Genomic DNA, 26,217 nt, shown 5'->3' on the forward strand with positions numbered 1-26,217 from the left:
CAATTATCAAAACTTTACATTTGTGCAATGTAAAAACAGTTAATTAGCATTTTGATCTATAAATTAGAGAAGACATCAATGCTCAAATGATTTTAGATGATGGACTGATTACTATAGTCTAAGCTCGTGGTGGAACCTTTCTATGACACCTTAAGGTTTTGGATAGATTGGTTATTTAACATGGTATTACAACTCGGTTTAGGGAGTGGTTGGTTTTAGATTGGCCGTAAAATGCAGTTGCATGTCTGCAAATATTTAAGTACTGGATCCTCTAGTTTTCCTTTGTTCATTTCATTTTTCATCGAAGTTTTAGTGTAAAAACAAAATGAACCCACTATACTACTTTAACTGATCAACTGGTGATTAGATACAATTATAGGAATAAAATTAAAAGTAATTAATCATTATAATTAGCCGGCTTCTGACCCCTTCTTTGTAGAGACCGGTTAAACTATTGCATCACTTTTTCTGATTTTGAGAAACCAATGTAGGATGTTTTATACAATTGTGTTTAGTATAAAATAGGATTAAATATTTTGTATAAATACCTGCTCTGTTAGCCGCAGCCAACACAGAACCGAGAGCTGAAATTTTTTAACAACCTTTCAACATAATGGCTAGTCACATTTCTACTCTGCTATGGCTACTTGTGATCAGCTTCACTTGTACAATACTTATCGGCTGCAATGGAGCTTCTAATGATGATCAGAAGGCATACCTCTAACGCTGTTTTACTATGATTTTAAAAGCAAAATAGTTAACAGAACAAGATTTTATAAAAACGCATTGCAATTTTCTGGCTTGCTAAGTTATCTGCAACAATCGTCATTTCAGGTATACGTTGTGTACATGGGTGATCTTCCCAAGGCCAGAAGTTTCTCCGCAACTGCTTTCCACACAAACATGCTACAAAAAGTTGTGGGCAGGTTGTTTATATATTTAGATCATAATCGTGTAGTTCGTTTTATAACTCATCACTCATGGTTTCCTATCATACTTGGTTAACCTATTGGTAACTTAAAACTGTAACATCACACAATATATGACTTCCGTAAGGTGACCAAGATTGAGTTTAGTTATCAAGTTACCAGCATAAAATGTTTTTCGTCGTTGTTATTTACTAGCTAAATTAAAAAAATAATTTCCTGATCATATACTCTATGTGCAATCAGCAGTAGGGCATCCAAGTCTTTGGTCCACAGCTACAAGAGAAGTTTCAATGGTTTTGTTGCGAAGCTGACAGAGGAAGAGAGGAACAGACTATCTAGTAAGCACCAGATACAATTTGAACAGCATGAAGGATTTGATTAATTAAAATATTGAGTTTGTTATTTTTTTTTTGTTTGACTTCTAAACTAATTTCTACTTCTAATATTTCCCAGTCATGAAAGGTGTAGTGTCGGTGTTTCCTAGCACAAAGAAACAGCTGCATACAACAAGATCATGGGATTTCATTGGCTTTCCTCAAGAAGTTGTGCGTGCAAGTTTAGAAAGTGATATTATTGTTGGGATGCTAGACACTGGAGTTTGGCCTGAATCCAAAAGTTTCAGCGACGAAGGATTTGGTCCACCTCCAAGCAAATGGAAGGGCAGCTGTGCATCATCTTCTAACTTTACTTGCAACAAGTAAATATTTCAAAAAAATTCTTCAAATTTAAATTTTTAAAACATGCCTGACACTGGACCTTGCTTATTCAGCATTAATTAGTTATCAAACAATTTAGCCTTCATTCAGAAAGGCTAATCCGTATAAAGTTTTCTCCAAGTGCCTCCTTCATTTATTATTATTGGAATGCAGCAAAATTATAGGAGCCAAGTTCTACAGAACTGACGGGGATTTAGATGAAGCTGCTGATTTCAATTCGCCTAGAGACTCAGAAGGACATGGAACACACACAGCATCCACAGCAGCTGGAGGCGTAGTAAGCCAAGCAAGCTTGTTAGGCCTTGGCTTAGGAACAGCTCGTGGAGGGGTTCCCTCAGCGCGCCTTGCTGTGTACAAGATCTGTTGGTCTGACGGTTGTTCAGATGCTGATATCTTAGCTGCATTTGATGATGCTATTGCGGATGGAGTTGACATAATCTCTCTCTCGGTAGGGGGGTCATTTCCCATAGACTACTTTGATGATCCAATTGCTATTGGAGCTTTTCACTCCATGAAAAATGGGATCCTGACATCTAATTCTGCTGGAAACTCTGGTCCCGAAGCTGGATCAATTACCAACTTTTCGCCTTGGTCACTATCGGTTGCTGCAAGCACGATAGATAGAAAGTTCATAGCCAATGTACAATTGGGTAACAACAAAATTTATGAGGTGAGAATGTCTATCATATATTTTTTAAACATTAACCCCCATCGTTGTGTTTCATATGTTCCTGAGCATATATTTACATGTAGGGTTTTGCCATAAACACTTTCAATCTCAGTGGAACATACCCAATAGTTTACGGTGGGGATGTACCAAATAGTGCAGCAGGTTTCACTGGAGCTGACTCTAGGTACTTATAAAAATAAGAAGCTTATAATTGTGACAACTCAAATAATTAATGAAAAACTACTCGGTAAATTCAGGTACTGCTCACTTGATTCATTGGACGAAACTTTGGTTGATGGAAAAATTGTTCTTTGTGATGAGCTGAATGATGGGGAGGGCGCATTGCAATCAGGGGCAATTGGTACAATTATGCAAGATGGTGGATTTAAAGATGATGCTTTCTCCTTTCCTTTGTCAACTTCCTATCTAAGTTTAGAAGATGGCAAAGAAGTTTCAACCTTTATCAACACAACTAGGTAATGAACAATTCTCTATAGTTTCAGTTATCCCGAGCTTAAAAAAATAATACCTATATTTGAATGATCATGCAGTAACCCAATGGCAACCATTTTAAAGAGTGTTGGTGCTAAAGATTCATTAGCCCCTTTTGTAGTATCCTTTTCATCAAGAGGGCCAAACCCTATTACAGCTGATCTTCTCAAGGTATATATAGTATCATGATTACCTTCATTTTTTCTAATATGTTTTTTCTCCACTTCATCCCATTCTTTTCAATTGTACAGCCCGATTTAACAGCTCCCGGTGTAGAGATTGTGGCATCGTGGTCTGAAGCTACATCTGTCACAGGAATAACCGGAGACAAAAGGGTTGTTCCATACAACATAATATCTGGTACATCCATGTCCTGCCCTCATGCTACCGGTGCAGCTGCCTATGTCAAGTCATTTCACCCGACATGGTCACCAGCTGCAATTAAATCTGCACTTATGACAACAGGTACTTGTTTTTTTAGTTATGAACTCCCAAATATATAGCGGCATTGACACAGAAATGAAATGTCATTGAAGCATCAACTTTACTGTCTTCCTCTGCAGCCTCCACTTTAAGTGCTGCTAAAAACATTGATGTTGAGTTTGCGTATGGGTCAGGACAAATAGATCCAATAAAAGCTGCACAACCCGGTCTAATATATGATGCAGGAGTGGCAGATTATATCTCATTTTTATGTGGACAAGGTTATAGCTCCAAGTCTTTGCAACTCATAACTGGTGATAACAGTACATGTTCAGCAGCCAACAATGGCACAGTTTGGGACTTGAACTATCCTTCATTTGCTTTATCCAGTGTATCAGGCTCTTCCCTGCTCCGTACTTTCCACAGAACTGTAACAAATGTTGGGTCGCCAGCGTCCACTTACAAGGCCATTGTGAATGCTCCTTCAGGACTTAATATTACAGTTGAGCCTAGTGTGCTTTCGTTCAAATCCATGGGCCAAAAACAGAGTTTTACGGTAACAGTTGCTGCAACAGTTGGCACCAAAGTGTTGTCTGGTTCTTTAGTGTGGGATGATGGGGAATTTCAAGTGAGGAGTCCTGTTGTTGCGTATTCTGTTTCATCCTCCTAGTTTTACTCATCATTTACATTGATTTCTCGAAAGTTTGATATACATCATGTGATTAAATTACTACAACATTATACTTTGTAACTTGTTTCATTATAATTTTTATAAGAAATGATTTGATTTGAATCAAAACCATACAAATCAACTGCAGAAAGTGTTGTAGCTGATCTCAGCATCGTTTGTAGCATTGTGTATACCTCCATTCTTTTCATAACAAAGCGCTTGAGGATCTATGTAGGCATATTCAAATATCCGCAATTGGACATTACCAAGAAAGAATGAAGGAATGATGATATCAAAACAATTAAACTTCACACAGCTCACATATACAGAAAAATTCATCACTAGTAAATTTCAAGAAGGTAGAAATACAAAAAGTATCTAATTACACTTTAAACTTGTCTTCTTCTATCATTCATAGTTCTCAAGAGTGTTGCAATGGCAACCACAGCACCGTCATCGTGTTCTACTTTATTTCTGCAGTTGGGACAACTTTTATTCCTTTCAAACCAAGGTCCAATACAACTGCCATGAAAAATATGGGAGCATGGCAATCTATTAAACTCCATCCCTGAGGTCAAGTCTTCGAGACGCACAGAACAAGTAATGACTTCTTCTTTGCCATCTCCTCCACTATATCTCCCTTTCTCCACACCTTTAAACCTCGGATTCACCTCCTCATCATCCATATCATCCTCACCATCATTCATTTCATCAAATAGCCTGTATGGTGCAAGTTCCTCTTCATCCGCAACTCGAAAATATTATACATCTAATCTTGCATCGACAACAAAACCAAGATTAATATCATCTTCGCCGCATGAAGAAACCAGGTTCATCACGTGCTCAACTATTGTCTCTACCAAGTACTGTCTCGTAATAGGGTGCATACAAGGCTGCAAAACAAAAAGTCGTTGTTGGAACAAATGGTAGCACCTAGTCGAACGAAGGCTATCGAAAGACAAAACAATACTAGGAATCGAGTATTCTTCAGGGTAGGCTTCCATGTCGAGTAGTTGAAAATCTCCAGGAGACACCTCTGCTTGGATACTATAAGTTTCTGAGACTATAACATTCACTGCACACATTTGTGGGTGGCCTGGGACGGTGTATGTGAAATAGCGATTGAATGTTCCATATCCAAAGTACTAATGGAGGTGATTTGTGTATACAAACTAAACTACGGGCAGGTACTAATGTTTTATGTAATTTGTAGTGCAATCTTGTTGAATACATGGGTTTGTCTTGTGCAATGTAAAATATATACAGACAGGCAGCTTGAGTTACCAGTTTCAGAATCTGGTTAGGATTGAAAAATTAAGCTTATAGGTATCATCTACTTTCATCTTTTTGAATTTGAATCGAGTTAGGATGTCTAGTTTCGACCAAACAAAAAAAAAACTCATTATTTTTTAAGCAATCCCAATTTCGACTTGAATTCAAATAACGTGTAAAAATTAACCTTTAATTTCATAAAAAATGCTTTTAAAAAAATTCCATCAGTAACACTATCCTTTAATTTAAAAGAAATTCCATCGATAAAACTATCTATCTGGTGGGGGTCTTGTGAATCAAGTCTCTGCCTCTTTCATATGTCAAAACATATTGTTATCAACCTTGAGGACATCCAATATAAACTTGTCCATGTTTATGAATTCTACATTTCCAGCAGTTACGTTTGAGATTATCCAGCAAGCTTTCTTCTTCGTTCTCGTCTCGTCTTATAGTTTTACAGCTTTGTTAATCTACATTCCATCCTGCTGAATCAAAAACCAAGGGAACAAATACCTCACCATATTTCATAACCAGTCCAGGTGCCAATAAAATTAGTACTTCCCTGCAGTTTGGTCGGTTATATATACGAGTCAATTTGATGGCCCAAACTCCATTTGGTTGGTTTTGAAATTGTCAACATCGTTTTATACCATACCAAAAAATTTATTCACTGACACAGACACAATTCTTTGTTTTTGTTAAACACCAACTCCTTTCTATGTCTTGATTCCTTTTTTATTCAGTCCTCTGTCACTTACAGTTAACTTCTTCATTACGTTCCTCATACGCGGATTCTTTTCCCTTTTCCAAAGTTTTAAATCTTCAAAGATAATTATTTAAGCTTAAAACTAGCTGATACTGGAAACTCTAACTAGACAAAATAAGTATCAGACTCGCGTGTGAGTGTCTGAATAGAAACTTCCAAGAACAATGTTGTTTATCTGGATTACCATAGTGATAAGGAAAACAAAGAGGGAAAATTACTTGTTCTTGTACCTCTTGTATAGGATCACATTATAATTAAGCATACAATCAATTATTTTTTTAAGCCGGCTTCTATCAATTTCTATTTGGAGACGGGTAAAACATTGCATATTACATATCTAATCTTGAGAAACCAATGCACAATGCTATTTATACGACATGTGAATATATAATTGAACGAAAAACTTGGTATATATACCTCATCTGTTGGCTGCAAGTCTGCAACAAATACACAACTTAAAAACTGTCGTTCGTTATCCACTTCTTCCCTACACAATGGCTTGTCACATCTTTTCTCTACTGTTCTTACTTACCATCAGCTTCACACATACCATGCTTATCGGCTGCAGTGGAGCATCTGATGTCGATCAAAAGGCATACCTCTAACTCTTTTTTATTGTTTTGGAAAGAAAATATTTATCAGAGCATATACTAGTAAAGTTTATGAAAAAATCTAATAAAATAAGAGTTCTCATTTGTTATTCAGCTATTAATTTTTTTTATAACATACTAAACTGTCTGCAATACCAATCATCGTTTCAGATATATGTAGTGTACATGGGTGATCTTCCTAAGGCTAAAGGTTTCTCTGCAACTGCCTTCCACACCAACATGCTACAACAAGTTGTGGGCAGGTTGTTTACTAATTTAGTTTCGATTGTGTAGCTGGCATTCTTGGTAGTATTTTAATTTAATAGGTGCTTAACTGTTGACAGATTAAGTTAAGTGAACTTATGACTTGTCACTTAGAACTTAAACTAGTTATATTATCTGGCTGTAGAAATTTGTATTAATTATTATCAAAATATTTTGTCGTATTTATGGGTCAGCTTATATATAATTTCTCTAGTCTTATTCATCTAGCCTAATATGAATTTTGCATTGACCTGTAATCAGCAGTAGGGCATCTCAGTCTTTACTCCACAGCTACAAGAGGAGTTTCAACGGATTTGTTGCGAAGCTGACAGAGGAAGAGAGAAACAAAATGTCTAGTGAGTACTGCATACATTTAAACGACATAAAGGAGCTGATTACTATATGGCAATAACTATGTAATCTTTTGACTGTTCTAAAATCCAGTTTCTAATTTGTTTCCTCAGCAATGGATGGTGTAGTCTCAGTTTTCCTTAGCAGAAAGAAACAGCTACATACGACAAGATCATGGGATTTCATTGGCTTCCCACTAGAAGTTGTGCGTGCAAAGTTAGAAAGTGATATTATAGTTGGGATGCTAGACACTGGTGTTTGGCCTGAATCTAAAAGTTTCAGTGATGAAGGATTTGGTCCACCTCCAAGCAAATGGAAAGGCAGCTGCCAATCACCTTCTAATTTCACTTGTAACAAGTAATGTTCTTGCCACATTATCATTCAGAAAAAGAGATCATACCTGAGACTGACCCTATTGCTTCAACATACCAGTTAAAACAATTTAGTCTTTACTCATAATATTTTATCAGTCAGAAAGGCTAATAATCCACTATTCAGCATTCTTTATTCAGTTTAAGAAAAAACCTGCTTAGTTTATGATTATTGGAGTGCAGCAAAATCATAGGAGCCAAGTTCTACAGAAGTGATGGAGAAATAGGTGAAGGTGATTTCAGTTCACCTAGGGATTCAGAGGGACACGGAACACATACTGCATCCACAGCAGCCGGAGGCTTAGTAAGCCAAGCAAGCTTGTCAGGCCTTGGCTTAGGAACAGCTCGTGGAGGGGTTCCCTCAGCTCGCCTTGCTGTGTACAAGATCTGTTGGATTGATGGTTGTTTTGATGCTGATATTTTAGCTGCATTTGATGATGCTATTGCAGATGGGGTTGATATAATCTCTCTCTCAGTAGGGGGCTTTTCTGCTTTAGACTATTTCGATGATCCAATTGCAATTGGAGCTTTTCACTCCATGAAAAATGGGATACTCACATCTAATTCTGCGGGAAATTCTGGTCCTGAACCAGAAACAATTACCAACCTTTCACCTTGGTCTCTATCGGTTGCTGCCAGCACCATAGATAGAAAGTTCATAACCAATGTGCAATTGGGTAACAACAAAGTTTATGAGGTAACCATGTCTGTCCACCTCACGAATTCTCTAAATATTAATCATCATTTATTCTTTTTCATATTTTCCTAAATTTTTCTGTATGTGTAGGGCATTGCTGTGAACACTTTTAATCTCAGTGGAACATACCCAATAGTTTATGGTGGGGATATACCAAACAGCGCAGCAGGTTTCAGTGGAGAAGACTCTAGGTACTTATAAAGATGAGCAGTACTATTAACTGTGACATGTCTAAAATTAATGACAAAATTCTCGTAAATTCAGGTATTGTTCGCTTGATTCATTGGACAAAACTTTGGTAAATGGAAAGATAGTTCTTTGTGATGAGCTGAATGATGGTGAGGGTCAAATCCAAGCAGGAGCAGTTGGTACAATAATGCAAGATGGAGGCTTTAAAGATCATGCTTTCTCCTTTCCTTTGTCTACTTCCTATCTAAGTTTGGAAGATGGTGCAGAAGTTTCAACCTTCATTAATACAACTAGGTATGTATTAATTCTCTAAAGTTTCAGGTTATCTTAAACTTTAATTAAAAATACCAATTTCCGAATATTAATGCAGTAAACCAACTGCAACCATTTTCAAGAGTATCGGTGCCAAACAATCATTAGCCCCATTTGTAGTTTCATTTTCATCAAGAGGGCCAAATCCAATTACAAGGGATCTCCTCAAGGTAATTTATATAATGTTCAGTGATCACTTTCTTGTTGATCAACTGTCTGTTTTCACTGCTTCATCTGAATCTTTTCAATTATGCAGCCTGACTTAACAGCTCCTGGTGTGGATATTTTGGCATCTTGGTCAGAAGCTACAACAGTAACAGGATTAACCGGAGACAAAAGAGTTGTCCCGTACAACATAATATCTGGTACATCCATGTCATGCCCTCATGCTACTGGTGCAGCTGCTTATGTTAAATCATTTCACCCTACGTGGTCACCAGCAGCAATTAAGTCCGCTCTTATGACAACTGGTATTACATTTTAATTTTTTTTTGCTTTAAAGCCGAGATAGATAATGACATTGACCTGGAAACGACAATTTAGTAATGCATCAATTTCCTTGTCTTCCTCTGCAGCCTCAACTTTAAGTGCTGCTAAAAACACTGATGTTGAGTTTGCATACGGATCAGGTCAAATAGATCCAATTAAAGCTGCACAACCCGGTCTAATATACGATGCAGGAGAGGCAGATTTCGTCACATTTTTGTGCGGGCAAGGTTATAGCCCCAAATCACTGAAACTCGTTACTGGAGATAACAGCACTTGTACTTCAGCGAACAATGGAACAGTTTGGGACTTGAACTATCCTTCATTTGGTTTATCAGCGGAATCAGGCACTTCATTAATCCGCACCTTCCAAAGAACTGTAACAAATGTCGGATCACCAGTGTCAACTTATAAGTCCATAATAAGCGCTCCATCAGGACTTAATATTAAAGTCGAGCCTAGCGTGCTTTCGTTCAAAGCCATGGGACAAAAACAAAGTTTCACAGTTACAGTTGCTGCAACAGTTGGTACCAAAGTGTTGTCTGGTTCTTTGGTGTGGGATCAGTGGCGGACGCAGGAATTTTTTTAAGGGGGGTCCAAAAAAATTTTAGAAAATCATTCTAAGAAGATTTGTATCCATCAAGGGGTCACCATGATGCATCATCAACTGCTCCCCATGATTTATATACAGACTTGCATAAAAAAAGAAGAAGTAAATATAGAAGAGACATATAGGAAGGAAAGTTAGAAAGATAGGGTTCGAACCCTGGTTTTTCATTAGAACCAAAACAGCAACAACCAGCCAGGCTACAGTCACAAGTGATGAATTTTGCATACTACCAACTTATATTTGGAAATTTAGGGGGGGCCAGGGACCCCTCTGGACCCCCCCTAGATCCGCCTCTGTGTGGGATGATGGGGCATTCCAAGTGCGGAGTCCTGTTGTTGCATTTTCTACTTCCTCCTCCTAGTCGAATTCATCTTCTACATTCTTTTATCACGAAAAAAGTCCTATAAACGCGATGTAATTCAGGACACTAATGCATTTCCTTCTGTAATTTGATTTATGAAATTTGAATAAGACATGGTTTGTCCCAAGCATGCAAGTTAGCTAAGCCTGAAATGGTTAAAAATATAATATGATCCAATTAAGTCATCCTCGTAACACGTTAAGGTTTTCGAAAACGGACCATATTTCATCGTACGTGTCAAAATTGAAATCCTGCGAAGCCATTTTATATATCTTACCCTTTCGTAAGATAAAGGGTCATACGGCCCCCCAAAGTCTACTAGATATTATGTAGGACGCCGTGACCACCTTGCTGCATACATTGGTGGCCTTGGTATCATTGTACAAAACAAACTAGAGTCGTAAACAAATTGAACTTGTATGAACTTTTAACAAACTCGGGCAAAAATTTTAATGAATCGAACATTATTCGATAAATTTATCGGATTCGAACTCGAGTTCGGTAATATTCGAACCGAACACGAACTGTTCGCGAACATGTCGAAACGAACCGAACATGAACGAACATGAACTGTTCGCAAATATATCGAAGCGAACCGAACACGAACTGTTCGCGAACATCATTTGTATTTTTTTAAAAAAATAATTTTAAATTTTATTTTAGGTAAAAAAATTGTATCAAGCTATTAATTATATATTTTTCACAAATAAAATATTTATTTGAAATAACTATAAAATATAATTAATATATACTATTAATAATACATATATTATTTATACATATAATATTATAAATATACCATTTTTTTCAACCGAACTCGAGTTTAATGAACGAACCGAACTTGATCCGAATACGAATCGAACTCGAGTCGAACACCTTAAAAATTCGGTTCGTTAAGATTATCGGACAAAAAATGTTGTTCGAACTCGAGTTCGATAAGTTTATCGGACGAGTTTATCGAGATCGAATTCGAACGAACCGGACGAGTTTAACAAACAGTATGGTTCGTTTATAATTTGTTTGTAAAATATCTTCTTTTTTACATTTTGTTCGTAATTTTTGTTTTTGGCTTGTGTAGTTTAGATTCAGTAAAGAAAGTATTACGAGAAATTTATTAGTCTATATTTAGTATTAGTTTAGATTTAATCAAGAAACTACCACAGCAACTTCAAAGGCGGGGTTAAGAAGGGTGTCCACGCCATGTGACATGACGTGGCTTGGCACCTTGGTTAACGCTTCATTAGAGTTGTTGGGATATCATGGGATGCCAAGTGAGATGGCATGAGGTGCCAAGAGTGTCAAAATAAAGTAGGGTGTCAAATTCATTTGTGGTTTTAATGCTGAATAAACTATTATGACAATTTAACTTGTGATCCAAATAATGAATAATTTATTATATTTCTAATTTATTTGTATTACACATTTTTTTTTGTAATTTTAGTAAATTTGGCATCTATAGATGTCAATTATTGGATTGTTTTGTGAAAAGATTGCCAAAATTAACATGGAAGAGAGAGACAATTAAAAATAATATTTTTTATTATATATCTCTTCAAGGGTGCCAACTATTGGAGAAATTTATTTTAGTTTGTCTAATGTGTGTTTATGAATTGATTTATTGTGATTGATGTGAATTTTTTTCATGAAAAGAGTCCGTTATTATTAATGAGAGAGATAATCGTGAACTTACTCGTTAGTGTATGCTTGTAGGCGTAGATTAGAAAAATCAATATATAATTTAAAGCAAATTTTATATTCTTGTGAGAACAGTTGAAACTAATGTTTGTTAGCACGAAACCAGCAGTGTGAGGATGTTTGAATAATGAATCTCTAATAAACAGTTTTGGGCATATGGTTATCATGACTAATTATACAGCATTAGTAATTAAACAAGTTGGAATGTTGAATGAAGAGGGGTATAAAATGGGGTGGGGGGGGGCCATATCCGAATAATTTCAACTTGGCAGGGAGACAAAGACTACTGCCCCTTATCTATTTATCTCCTCCTCTTCTTTGGGAAAGGGACTATTCTTTGCGCCTTCCTCCTCCTGTGTGTGTATGTTGTTTGATGAGTTATTCTTTGTACATGAACTAGAAAAGCCTACATAAATACTTTCAATAATTTGAATTTTAGATAATGGGTATTTAACTTGGTTATCCATTCTCGATCCATATATCAAAAGTGTCGGTTAAATTTTTCACATTCGACCAGCTCAATATGTTTATAGTTTTATATCTCACATCAAAATTAATTTTAGCTGTACAATAATATGACATTGAAAATTTGAAAATATATATATGCAAAATGCACTCATTAAAAGAGTGCATAGTATTTGATATCACTTATAAATTGTTCTCAATCACGCGATCCTTGTTTAAGTTTCTAAATATAGATTCAGTTCTCATGTTCTCTTTTCATATTCTGGGAGCTTTGGTCAGGAATAGCGTGCTATTCCCGTTCCCGATTCCCGAATTTAAAATCGATCCCCGAACGGAAATTATTTTCCTCCCCGAACCCCGCCCCAAACGGGGAACAGATATCCCAATGGGAAATCAAAGAATTTTTTTACTTTTTTCATTTAATAAAATTAAATTGTAAATAATATTTTTCAATTAAAGTTCACATTGTAAATCATAATATATAGATTTTTTTTTTTAATTTAATATAATTTTTTAACCTTAATTTGAATTAATATTTATTTCTAGTATCAATAATAAACAAAAATAATATTATTGTAATGAAATAATACCACGATAAGTAAATTTAAATCATTTAGGAGATAAATATTGAAGGTAATAATAAATTATATATATTTCAATATTTATTTGTGGTACTTATATATATATAATATTATTTTTATTTAAAATACGATTCGGGATCAAGGATCGGGGCGGGGAGACACTAATCCACGACCCCGCTCCAATCACCGAATATTTCACAAATACCTCCTAATTCTCACCCTGTATTCGAAAAAATTTCAAATTCCCCGCCGGGTGGGGATCAGATCGGAATCGGACAGGGCGGTGCGGGGAAAATGCTCACCCTAGCCTTGACAATAATGCGTTGCTCATATTCAGAATGAAATGATCAACACATGCATGGTTGGAATTAGGTGTGATCGAGGTGAGTGTGGTACGTTTTTTTTAAACCGCATCTGCAACACGTAATTTCTAAAATCGCATGAATTATATCACGAAAATGCGGTGCGGTGCGGTTTGTGCGGTTTATTTATTTAAAAAAATAATATTTATATACAGATATAATAAAATAAAGCTAAAAATAATATATTTTTGATTGAAAATAAGAATATGTCGGTAATTTGTCATATGTAAACTAATATTTGTAACACAAAATTATAATAAACAAAAAATATGTTTATAATATATATATATATATATGAATATATATATATATTATAAATATTTTTTTATGTATATAAAATGTCAAACCGCAAACCGCACCTCGCGGTTTGTCAAAAACTCAAACTGCAACCTTATCATAAAAATTTAAAAATCACATTTTAAAATCCATTATGAAACAAAACAAACGGTTTATGTGATTTAAGTGATTTTATGATACCCGTGGTCGGAAATGAGAAAACCTTGAAATAAACCGCTCACGAACATAAATCTATATTGAATCTATTTCCCCCACAAGTTTCATATATCTACAAAACATATACAAGTTTCATATATCTACAAAACATATACGAGGCAACTTGCGGTATCCGAGAAGGACATATGGCATAAGTTGATTGGACCTAGAAATATGTGAATTTGACCAGCATCTGTATATTTGATGAAAAGTTAGTTATGGGGAGGTTGATGAACGCACATGGGTGAGTAGTGCACCATTCTTTTCAGTTACTACATCTTTTTCTTTGGATTATAAATACCCATCACACCTATTCATTTTTCTTCATAAAACAACCCCTGCAATCCTTCACGTGCTCTGTCTCTCTCAGTGTCTCTCTGCTCTCCTGCTTCTACCTCTGCCCTGCAAATCTTATCTTCATTTCTCATTTACTTTTGGTCGCTGTGTCGTTTGGTCGTTGGTTTGGTAGTTGCAAAATCTTTCTATAAATTTGAGGTAGTTTTGTTAGTTTATTGACACCACCACCACCACCACCACCACAACAACAACAAAGAAGAGAAAACTACTACTACTACTAGTACTATTATGGAGCATAACAAGAAGAAAGTTGGTAGTTCATCGTCTTCTTCCTCTTCTTTTACTATGGATCTTTTTGGTCCTAAAGATTCTTTACAATCTTCTTCCTCTACTGGAGGAGTCTTTGGCTCTGTTTTTGGACCACCTTCCTCAGTAAGTTCTCTACGTAGTCACGTTAAACTACGGATTCATTTAAAATCTTAAGGTGTTAGCAATTAGATAAACTTGGTTGTAGATTATGAGCATGGAAAAATAATTTTTCTTTAATTTATCAGGTGAAACAATGTCACATCATGTTAGTTATGTGTCTTTTTGTCTGGTTTAGTTTGCCCTATTTTTCTCAGTTATGATATCTTGTGTTATTTTATATAAGGGCTTGGGAAAAGATTCTTCTATTTCTGGACCAGCAAGAAAGCAGGATTATGGCAATGCCAGACAGGGAATTCAAGGTGTGTGGACATTTCTTGACATTATTGGCTTACTTTCAGATTCCCATAAACCCTAATTTCCACTTGATATGTATCCAAAAGAAAGAAATAAGAATCCAACTAGTGCTTAAAGAAGAATTTTAAACTTTTGGTTAACTTTTTCTGACCACTAACTTTGTGTTTATGTATATCCAGATTACAATAGTCAGAGAAGTTACAAAGGTGATCAAAGTGGTGGCAAACAAAGCAAAGACAGGACTAGTAATTCAACTTACAATCAAAATGAGTTATCAAACCCTTGCTACTATAGCTCATCTATTTACTATGGTGGCCAAGAAGTTTATTCTCCTAATACCTCAACCAAAACTTCTCACCATGCAGTAAGTGATGATGATAACCAATATTTAACAGTACATATATATATATATGTAACCTAATCTAATTACTTTGTTACTCTATATATTTGATCAGATCAAGAAAGATGGAGGAAGTGATGATTCTAATGGAAATAATTCAAATAGCGCTTCGCGTGGGAATTGGTGGGAAGGTAACTAACCTAACTCATTTGTAGCCTTAATTAACTGCTTGAAAAATGTTAGAGGTACCAGATTGGATACAAAAATATTTACCAAACATTTTCCGTCCTTGTTTGTGCAGGATCCTTGTACTACTAAACCCTTTGCCTTGATGACATCTGAATTATAATCCAAGATATCAAGAGTGTGCCTAATGTATTGTGCAACATATATGGGTAACATGAGATCGATGACAGTAGAGGATGTCTTTAACGTATACAGCCAATAGTAGGAAGCTTCGTGTACTTTTGTTTTTGTAGTGTTTCTTTCTCTTCTTCTTTTTTACATATTTACTCTAGCTCTGGTAAATCAAGTTAATCGTCTAAGCAAGTCATGTATATGAGATGGTTATCTAATGAACTTTGTAGCTTCGTTTTTATCCTTTGCCTATATTTACAGAATTAATTAATTAGTAAATATCTGTTCATATGGATGCATACACAAACAAGTGTTGTAGTTGGCTTGTCATAATCAAAGTTGGATCTCGAGAAAGTATATAAATCTACTGGTATAAGAACAATAAGACTTTTATCTTCATAAGATATGACGAAGAGAGTTTGATTCCTTTCCATGCATGCTGAACGGACTTCATCTGTGATATATATATTCCCAGATTCTCTCCACTTGTCCAAACACTAGGCTTTCCATGCAACTGTTATATGGTCAATTTCTTATTCTGTATGTTAGCCAGACTTGAACGGTCCACCTCTCGTTAATAATCGCATTTTCGTATCCAAAAATACATATATGGTATAATTTGGTTAAACGGTTATCCCATAGTTTTGGTTATTAAAAAAATAAATAAATAATATTATATATCTGTTAAACTACTAAATTATTAAACAATTACATACAAATGTTAACAAAATAAATAAAAAAATATTAAATATCTATATTATAATATAACGAAATAAATAAAAAAATTAAATATTAACAAAAACTCGTGCATCGCATAGGATTTAAGTTATTAAATTAAGCTATTAAATATGAAATACTGATACATAAAATAAACGGTAGATTGATATTCTGTTTTTTTTTGGAAATTATTGATATTATTGATATTCTCTTTTGAAAAATTTAAGTGACGGGAAGAGGACTTTGTTGGTGTCGCTAATATGTATGAGAGATAAGGGTTAAAATACCTCAATTTTAGGTGTAACGAATCTTAAACAATTTATGAGTTACTCGAACTTGACTTGTTACGGTTAAATAACGGAAGAAGCATAAATTGACTCTTAACTGTTAACCAACAAAAGAAACATAATTACAGAAATTTAAATCTTCATGGGCATCTAATTTGTCAACAGAGAACCGTGAACTCTTACTCCGGTACTGAGAGACATTTCATTGGAATAAAAGATAGGAATAGGATTGTGCCGTGAATTCAACTTATCAGAATCTCACATGCTTCAATTAAAGGAGATGAATGCATTGCACATGCTACACAACAATTGGGACAGTTCTCGCGTATATATTGCTGAACAGTTTAAAATTTGGTTGGGACTTCCGATCCTTTAAAAATGTTAGAGATTCAAATGTGTTTAAAGACTTTCTGTTCTCTATTTTTTATATTTTTTTGGCATTCTTCTTACAAAAATGTAATATTAGGAAAATTTTGTGACTGTAATTATGTGTTTAATGAATAAATACAAGTTTCATATTTATTTTCATTTTTTTGAATTATAAAAACACAATTTAAAATATCGTTATCGCTATAAGTTAAGTGTTATCCGTTATGTAGCATGTTACGTGATCTATCCTGTTTAATAATTATTTTCAGAGTTTATTATTAATTTAAAAAATATTATATTTTACAAAAGTTTATAGAAACAGACCCTTATCGAGATGTCAAAACCCACAAAATTCATGTTTTTTTATAAAATCATGGGTATTTCAAAGATATGTTATTTTTGCGGTTTTGAAACATTCATAATTTGTGGGAAATTTTGACAAAAATATTTTATTTATTTAAAAATGATATTTTTAAAATTAATCTCCATAAAATTAATTTTTGGGCTAATTATTGTAATTAGGAGATAAAAACACCCTTAATTAATTTTTATTTTTGGAGTTCGAGTAATCAAACCGATCGTTTGCTACGAATCCTCGATCGTTTTTCGGTCGAATCCTCGATCGTTTGCTACGGATAATTGAATATTTAGAATCTTTATGTAATTGTATTGTTTGTTCGTTAAGTTTAATCGAGTTTTAGGGTTTATTGTGGTTTGTCGGAAATTTCTTCATTAGTTATCGGGTTTTGCTTCGGTTTTCACCGGAGATGGCAGGAATTGATGCTACTGTGGTCCTCAGGTTTCTCGATTGATTTGGTGTTCAATCGGAATGAAGCCAGACTGGAATTGCGGCGTTTGAGGCTTGAACGCGGCTTGCCGAAAAATCGGGCAATGACGAATTTTCGCAAATAATCTGGCGGGTTCCTGAGATTCTTGGCGACCCGTTTCGTGACCCTATAACCCAATTCTCTGACCCGATTTGACCCGGATTTGATCCACCAAACCCCAACCCCTGTTTTGTAAAACTGTTTCTCGATTAAACATTTTGCAAAAAAATCTAAAATCCTATTTTTAATTCAAACTATTATTTAGTTTATTATTTTTGATAACTAACTAAATTGTTTTTAAATCCATATGTCAAATTTCTTTATTAAAATTTAATTTTAATTCTTTTCAATTTATTTTATTTAATCATTTAAATAATCTAATTAGTTGATTAAATTATTTTAATCAATTAATTCTATCAATAAATGATTAAATTAAATATAATTAATTATAACTGATTTAAATAAAATAAAAATATATAAATTTATTGAATAATAAATTAATATTATTATTAATTAAATTTCTCGTATTTTATTGATATTAAATTGAAGAACATATGTCCGTTTGAAACTTAATGAACGCGTGTAGACTCAGAAAATTAATATGCTTTCATTTAAAATACTTTCGAGACATAAATTATTTTGTCTCAAAGGTTGCTCATCTTATAAATCTTTATAAGTCGGATAATTATCGAAAAATCATAAAGTTGGCCTAATTTACGTGCTCTGAGACATACGTGTTATCAGTTTAATTGTTTAATGTCATGACTAGACATAACGATCTGGTAGACGTTAGTTGTTGAGAGTATAGTTACGTCGACTAAGTTTTGTCTGATTTATTAAAATAGTACTTTTGTTTATAGAATCGAGTGACCACGAGTTTCAGTCATGGGTTAGGAAAAACTAGAAAGCAGGTTGTGCATCCTAGGCAAGTAATAGCTTTATGCTCGTGCAATGCACGGGATTTTATTAATTTTTTATGTGCTTTTTGGTGTTTTTTTTTAGTTTTTATAAAAAAAATTAAGTGAATGGTTTATAATTTCTGTATGATTATATTTAATGATTTTGATTTTTAATTATTCATATGCATATTTTTAGTATAAACATGAATGATATAATTGATTATTTAATAAATTATTTTCACTTGTATTAATATTATTTTTAAATGGTGTTATCGAATTTAATACATTACTTTCGATTGTATTAATAATAATTTTTATTTAATACTTGAAATTTAATTTTGCGTTATATTTTTAATTGTATTATACTTTCAATATGTGTAAACATAAACAATGTAATTGATTATATAATAATTTATATTCCATGTATTAATATTATTTTTAAATGGTGTTACTGAATTTAATATATTATTTTTGATTTGATATTATTATTTTTTATTTATTACATTATTTTCACCTGCATTTAACATAAATTATGTTATTTATTTTAATCTATTTTTATAAAACTTTCTAGTTAATATTTATTTATTAGAAATGATAATATCATATTATTTATGATATATAATACATTTATTTTTTTGGAAACCGTATTATTTTTTTCAAATTTTAAAAGTTTAACTTTAATGAAAAGAAGTTAACAAATTAATAGAAATTTTCCTCTAGAACTATTGACGTATGTGATTTCAAATATTACTACGCTAGTTAGGTGTTACTTTGTTTTGCCGGCATATGTATTTTGTAGGTTTAGTTGTTTAAGTGTTAGTAGGACTGTGACGACCAAACCATGCCTTACCGTACCATATTATCTGCTTTACTCTAATTATATATAAGGATATAATTTCTACCTTGACTCGATATTTTGGCAATTGCATTTCAATATTGCTTTCAGTACAATTTTCCTTATGATACAGATTGACATATACTTCTAATAATTATTCTCCTAAAATCCATTATTGTTGTTTAAATAGTGATCCCGTTGTTATTTCCTGGACAGTAAGATATATTATTGCTATTAAAGTTGAATTTATGGTTATTCCTGATATATAGGAATATGAATTATTTTTGAATAAGAATTCCATTTATACCGAATTCTTATATTAAAGATTTGATAGTTTGCGTAAGAGGTTGTGGCGCCGGTCCAACGTGTGTATATATTACAACATACTGTAATATAAAATAGGCCAATGCGTGCCTAATCAACCCTAGCTGTTAGATATGCTTCGGCCTACCGGTGTTGTATCGAGACTAATCATCAGGTGCAATGCTGAGAGATTTCAATCTAATTAATTTTAATCATAAAATACTAAATAAAAATTTAGTTCTTAACTCGTAAATAGAATTTGGTTACGGATTTGTGAGAAATATTCTTTCACTTATTACAGGCTTTATGATCCAGATTCTTTTTGTTGTTTCGTATTGATTTCCTGATATATATTGTTGTTGCTTGTTTATGAGATTGTATACCTGCTGAGCATTTATTTGGCTCATACTTATTTTATTATTCTGATTCTTCAGCTAGATCAGAGTAGGATTCTTATCCACCACCCTAGGAAGGGTTTTGAACTAAGATCGTGAGAAGATCTTTAGTTCTGTTATGCTTATACAAGTAGATGTTTTGAGACGTATGAACTAGTACAATAGTGTGTTGTAATAAAATTTGAATAGTTTGTAGTGTGTTGTAATAAAATTTGAATAGTTTGTAAAACTAAATAGACACTTGGATTGTAATAAATTATGGTTTGTAGTAGTGCATGTTTCATACTATAACATGTGATTGATCCAGTTGCATGAAGGGTCATATTTAGTATTTTATTATGTTGTGCATATCATGTTATTGTTTATCAATTTAGTGACTCCCAAATCTAGATCCCTAATTTGTAGGGCGTCACAAAAAATGCTTCAACAATTTGATATGTCAACTTTACTAATTTAACAAAAAAATGCATTAAATAGAAATAGAGAAATTAAATTTTATGTATCATTGATACCAGAAATAAAGTTTGCACCATATTTTATGGAATCCGAAGTTGGCATCTCAAACCAACTCACTTGACACCCCACTATCAACTCACACCTACAATAAAGTGTTAAGAGCTCTCTAATGGTTGACACCCTTTAAGAGGTGCTAACTTTGTTGCCTATTTAAAAATAATATATTTTTTTCTCCCTTCAAAAACCATTTTTAGCACGCTTTTTTCCATAAACATTTTGATGATTTGCAACTACTTTATCAAGTCTCGTACTCGGCTCAAATTCATATGCTAGTCGTACTTGAAAATGATTTCGAACTCATTTAGTTGAAAAACCTATCTGAGTATGCACATACAGTTAAAACTTCTTTAAAGTAATTGGGTTTGGGATCAAGAAAAAATATTATTTTAACTGGTTTATTTTTTTATCGGAAGGAAAAATACATTGTGTCAGTTATATTGGAACTGGAGAAAATTATTATTATAGTTAGTTTATTATTTTATTGATTATTGATTTATCAAGTTTCAGCTGTATAGAGCTCGATTCAGACTCGTAAACTCGCATCGGCTTCACTCGAACTCATTTATAATTTCAGATAAATAATTATCAAATTTAGTTTTATTATTTAAATATTAAAAATGTAATTTTTTATGTCTTTAATTATCGAACAATCTGAATCGAATTCATTTATCGAGGCTTGACCCGGCTCGAGCTCGTATACAAGTCGAGTTCAATTATAATTCTGAACTCGTTAAATTAAGCCAGTTGTATCAAGTATGTGCTGAATTCGAGTAAAATTTATCTCTACTCGAACTAGTTTATAATTTTAATTTAATATTTATTAAAATTTAATTTTACTATTCAAATATTGAAAAATGGTTTAAAATTTTAATGTTTTGAGTTGTTGAGCTCACGAGTAAACATGGCTCGACTTGTTCAGCTCACGAGTAAACTCAACTCGACTTGTTCATTAAACAAGTTGAGATGGATAGAGGTTTGAGCTCCTTTAACTTAATCGAGTAGTTTGACTCGGCTCGTTTGTTAGACAACTCAAACTCGTTTAGTTTAAATTTTGCTTTCATCGAATTACAATCCTAGTCTATTTATTAGCACGTGAATAAACAAATAAAAAAATTTATTTATTATTTACATAAAAAATAGTTTTATACATGTGATGAACTTATAGGATTTTGCAATTTTTTATGATATCATATAACCTAATTTTTTTTTATTTAGCAAAAAAATATATTTTGTTTCTTATACTATCTACATTAAACTTTACTTTCATATTAAAAACTCATTTATCATTATTCTTCATTAATAAGAAAATACATTATTTCGGTAACACATAATTATATCAAATTATCAAATTTTGATTATCACTTTATAATTTAATTAATTATTTTTACTTGAAACTCATGTTTGATTAGTTGCATATATATAATTATATAAAAAAATATTTATTTAACTTTAAATATTTATCTGTTATGGATTTTCTTCCTTATTTCGGGGTTATATTATGTACAAATACATATTTAAAGAATATTATTAATTATATTTAGAGTAAAGTGTATTTTGTGTACTCGTAGTTTGGTTGTCAAACCACTTGGAATATACTGACTTTCAAAAACTATCACGTGTTATATACCGATGTTCAGATTTCTTACAATTTGTTGTTTTCCTTCAAATCCATCCAACTTCGTTAATTCTGTCGAGGTATTCCAGTCTTCTAATTCCTGGGATTATTATAGAGACGGTTCATTTCATAATTTCATATCTACCTGCACTATACTCTAATACACACATATCCCGGTCATTCATCATCGTGTTAGTTCATTGTGTTGCTGCAATAACGTAGATCATCATTCCCGAAGGACAAAGAGGTATTTAAACCAATAGAGGATCCTAATTATGGAGATAAATAAATATATACTTTAATTAGGATTTGTAATTGTAATTGTATAAATTAGAGGTTTGTAGTGATGTATATGAATTAGGGGTTTATCTGTGTGAATTAGAGTTTAACTGAGACAAATTATCATGTGTGTAAAGTTTTTTTCGCCAATTAGTATATTGCATGTGATATGAACTTTACATGTGTACGTGATTCCTTGTATTTTTTATGTTTAATAAAATGTCGTAAATTACTAGGATTTATCTTTACCAAAATGATACAAATAAATTCTAGATGGATGGAAAATTATTATGATAATTATATAAGGATGAATAATATGTGAGATTTGCAATCATTTTTGTGAAAAGCACTTAATGATAGAAATTGCCACGTTTCTATCTATGCAATAGCTAGAGATAAGAGAAAGGTCTGGGAGAAGATTAGTGGTAAGCATGTTGATCAATATCGTAAGATGTGTGGGTATTGTAATGAGCTGTTGAAGGTTATGCCTAACATTACTATACTCCTTATTACTAAAGAGCACTAAGTCGAGATGGAAGAAAGAAATTTAAGAGATGTTGTACATGTTTTCCCTATTGAAGAAAGTCTTTAGAGTTGAATGCAGACTTTTGGTTGATTTAGATGGATGTCACTTGAAGAGGCCATATGGGGGCAACTATTAGCAACTATTAGTACAGATGTCAATGATGGCATTGACACGGAACTGAAGTGAAGGAAAAGTAAACGTTAATCCTCGTAGGGACTCTCAAACAATAAATCCTTAAACACCTTAAATCCAAAAGGCAAACATCGAATCCACGAGAAAGAATTCTTGAATTCACAAGAAAATAAGTGAAACTCTTAGGGTTTAATTTAATCAAATATTCTCATTAATACATCATATCATTGTTTATATAGAGATAATAAACCCTAAAATAAAACAAAATAATATCATAATTAAATTGAAATATTTATTATAACGTAGCATGATTGTAATATCCGGAAAAATTATGTGAATATTTTGTGATAAATAAATAAATATTATGTGTTTACATGAGTTTAAAATTATTATTGTTATATTATGACATGTTATAGTTGTTATATGTGGCTCCGCAAGGACCAGAAATTTTTTCGATTAATTGTTCTGTGTTTTAAAATACATTTACATGAATCGATCTGCAATCTGGATGCATGTTAATTAGCGTCTTTATCGAGGTACTTGCTTTATCTTGTTTTATGTGCGTTTACATGCATTTTTTTGTGTTTTCGGGGTTTTCGGTTAATTTAGGAATTGTTTCGGTTTATCAAAAATCAACGGACCGGGACCCCACCGGGACGTCAAAGCCCATAAAATTCATATTTTTATTTTTATAAAATCATGCATATTTAAATGTCCATTATTTTTGTATTTTTGAATTATTCATAATTTTTGGGGAATTTTGACATAAATTTTTATATTTATTTGATTTAAAAATTATTACCCATAATTATTATTTTTGGGCCTAATTATTTTAATTAAGGTATTAAAATACCCTTAATTGATTTTGGGGTATTTATTTTTAAAAAAATATAAATAGCTGCAAAATTCATTTTATTCATTTTTTTTATCAAAAATTCAGAAAAAAAGAAAATAGAAAATCAAAATTTTTGAGGGTATAATTCGTTCTTGAACAAAGAATCAATGATTTTGGGAACTACAGGGATCCGTTCTTGATGCTCTTTTAACCAAATTAAAGCTTGTTTCAATGCCTTCATTGTGATACCAAAATCACGATATGATGTTAAGTATTTAGTAAAATCGAATTTTGATGTTCTTGAGCTTGAAAATCAATTTTTGATTTCTGATGATTATTGATTGATTTTGATGATTTGAATAGATTCCAGGGATCATTTACAGTCGATTCATGTATTCATATGAATTATTTGAGTTCCGGAATGATATAATCGAATTTTGGTTTTATGGCTTTTATCTCTTTGATATTCCGGATTATAGAAGTAGATAGATTGATTTTGATTGCATCAACGTGTTGTGTGTAATTGTAGCTATAATTTTGTTTTTAATTGTGCTCCTGGAATGTTTTGGATTTTTTTGTACTGGAAACGGGTTGAAAAGAAGTCGATTTAGCTTCGACGGAACCTCGCAGGGAAAAACTGTAGTCGCCGGAAACTGCAGAAAAAACCGGTTGTTTTTGATGTTATCTGGCAACCCGTTTAAGTTGCTGCTGACCCGGTTGGGTTTAATCCTGACCCGGATTTTGATCTTCCTAAACCATAACCCGCAATTTCAAACATGTTACACGGAATATTGTTTTAAAAATAATTCAAAATTCAGTTTCTGTTTTTAAAAATCATTTCTTTTAAATTCCAAAATTATTTAGTTAATATTTAAAATTCTAAAAATCATATAATTAATTATTTCAAATTTCAAAAAAAAATCTTTTATTATTTTCAAAAATAAAAAAAATTGATTTAATTATTTATAATTTATTTTAAGTAATTATTTATGAATGTAATTAATTGATTAATTCATTTAGTCAATTAATTTTATTTATAAATAGTTAAATAAAGTATAATTATTTATAATTAACTCAAATAATTCCTAAAAATTATATTTAGCTTTTAAAAATTATATTTAAGTATTTAATAGTCAATTAATTGATTTATTCTTATTTTATTCATAATAAATAAACCGTGTGCCCGTTTAATACGAAACGAACGCGTCTAGACTCATGAAAATATTCTGCTTCCAATAAAAATAATTTTGAGACCTAAGTTCTTTTGTATCAAAAGTTCGCTTGATTTGGGAATCGTTCTGAGCCAATTATTGATCAGTGATTTCTGTTTTTGACCTGATTTCAGTTCTAAACGTACCGAGTCCTATCTTTTGAAGACCTGAGTTATGTGTTACATGAATTATGTGATTACGTGTTATGACATGATTACGTGTTATATAATACGCATGTTACCTGTTTATATTTATAAAATTTCATGATTAGTTACAAACGATCGGGTAAATGTCAAGACGTATAGTTACGTCGATTGAGTTTGAATCTGTTAATTGAGATTGTCCTTTTGTTTATAGAATCGAGTATCAAGGAGCGAAGTCAAGTGTTAGACGGAGTTGGTAGCCAGCAGATATAAGCCAATATAGTGAGAAGTTATCGAACATTCCAGGCAAGTATTCCTGAACTTTCTTATGGTATAATTGCAAGTATCCTTATCTTCACTTATCATTCAAATGATGTTTATTTTGAACTATATTATGCAAGTTTCTATACTATTCTAATTTTATAATAGTTTATCAGTTTATATATCAGATTGTTTAATTATAATCATGCAAGTATATCTTCCCTATTCTAAGTTCAGAATAGTTACACGTTTTAAATTTCGATGCAATTACTATATACAGTGAAACTTTGAGATGAGATTAGCGAATAACTAATTGTTCTAGTTATTCCACCATCAGTTGGTGAGATGACTCTGGACCACGTGAAATGGAGAGTTATATTATTAAGGATTTCGTTTGATTCTGCTCCTTTGATTAAAAATGTTTTTTTATGGATTGGATGGTTGCGTAAGAGGCCGTGGTGGCGGTCCAGTGTGAGCTATGTATTATACTTGGATATAATACTTTACTAGGCCAATGTGTGCCTTGGGTACCCTTTGTTTAGTTGGATATGCTTCGGCATACCGGTGTTGCTCCGCGGCTGATCAC

At 32.6% G+C, this 26,217-nt stretch overlaps 3 protein-coding genes and 1 long non-coding RNA gene across 4 annotated transcripts; 3 read left to right on the forward strand and 1 right to left on the reverse strand.

Annotated features, from left to right (window-relative positions):
* The first annotated feature begins 843 nt into the window (after nt 1-843).
* LOC141693537 (cucumisin-like) lies at nt 844-3,938 on the forward strand. The gene is made up of 9 exons (XM_074498677.1): nt 844-926; nt 1,176-1,267; nt 1,383-1,626; nt 1,799-2,315; nt 2,399-2,499; nt 2,573-2,791; nt 2,867-2,978; nt 3,059-3,272; nt 3,371-3,938. The coding sequence occupies exons 1-9, from the start codon at nt 850-852 to the stop codon at nt 3,898-3,900; spliced, it is 2,106 nt and encodes a 701-aa protein (XP_074354778.1). The 5' UTR covers nt 844-849; the 3' UTR covers nt 3,901-3,938.
* Nucleotides 3,939-6,407: 2,469 nt separating this feature from the next.
* Nucleotides 6,408-7,899, reverse strand: LOC141689295 (uncharacterized). The gene is made up of 3 exons (XR_012562331.1): nt 7,763-7,899; nt 7,044-7,117; nt 6,408-6,545 (listed from the first exon to the last, which is right to left on the reverse strand). It is a non-coding gene; the product is annotated as an uncharacterized LOC141689295 (long non-coding RNA).
* LOC141689294 (cucumisin-like) lies at nt 6,601-10,292 on the forward strand. The gene is made up of 9 exons (XM_074493548.1): nt 6,601-6,791; nt 7,057-7,148; nt 7,257-7,500; nt 7,698-8,211; nt 8,302-8,402; nt 8,476-8,694; nt 8,771-8,882; nt 8,969-9,182; nt 9,288-10,292. Exons 1-9 carry the CDS (start codon nt 6,601-6,603, stop codon nt 9,785-9,787), a joined length of 2,187 nt encoding a protein of 728 aa, XP_074349649.1. The 3' UTR covers nt 9,788-10,292.
* A 3,741-nt stretch (nt 10,293-14,033) lies between these two features.
* Nucleotides 14,034-15,722, forward strand: LOC141693858 (uncharacterized). Its single transcript, XM_074499042.1, has 5 exons — nt 14,034-14,493; nt 14,714-14,789; nt 14,964-15,148; nt 15,240-15,315; nt 15,426-15,722. The coding sequence occupies exons 1-5, from the start codon at nt 14,350-14,352 to the stop codon at nt 15,440-15,442; spliced, it is 498 nt and encodes a 165-aa protein (XP_074355143.1). The 5' UTR covers nt 14,034-14,349; the 3' UTR covers nt 15,443-15,722.
* Nucleotides 15,723-26,217: the final 10,495 nt, after the last annotated feature.

Source organism: Apium graveolens, chromosome 10 (genome assembly GCF_009905375.1).
Source record: "Apium graveolens cultivar Ventura chromosome 10, ASM990537v1, whole genome shotgun sequence".
NCBI classification, from domain to species: Eukaryota; Viridiplantae; Streptophyta; class Magnoliopsida; order Apiales; family Apiaceae; genus Apium; species Apium graveolens.

Coding starts and splice junctions, on each gene's coding strand:
- LOC141693858 (XM_074499042.1), top strand. CDS start 14,350: ATGGAGCATAACAAGAAGAAAGTTGGTAGTTCATCGTCTTCTTCCTCT. Junction 14,494..14,713: donor TTTTTGGACCACCTTCCTCA/GTAAGTTCTCTA, acceptor ATTTTATATAAG/GGCTTGGGAAAAGATTCTTC. Junction 15,149..15,239: donor CCAAAACTTCTCACCATGCA/GTAAGTGATGAT, acceptor ATATTTGATCAG/ATCAAGAAAGATGGAGGAAG.
- LOC141693537 (XM_074498677.1), top strand. CDS start 850: ATGGGTGATCTTCCCAAGGCCAGAAGTTTCTCCGCAACTGCTTTCCAC. Junction 2,316..2,398: donor GTAACAACAAAATTTATGAG/GTGAGAATGTCT, acceptor ATTTACATGTAG/GGTTTTGCCATAAACACTTT. Junction 2,979..3,058: donor TTACAGCTGATCTTCTCAAG/GTATATATAGTA, acceptor TCAATTGTACAG/CCCGATTTAACAGCTCCCGG.
- LOC141689294 (XM_074493548.1), top strand. CDS start 6,601: ATGAAAAAATCTAATAAAATAAGAGTTCTCATTTGTTATTCAGCTATT. Junction 6,792..7,056: donor CTACAACAAGTTGTGGGCAG/GTTGTTTACTAA, acceptor TGTAATCAGCAG/TAGGGCATCTCAGTCTTTAC. Junction 8,403..8,475: donor TTCAGTGGAGAAGACTCTAG/GTACTTATAAAG, acceptor TCGTAAATTCAG/GTATTGTTCGCTTGATTCAT.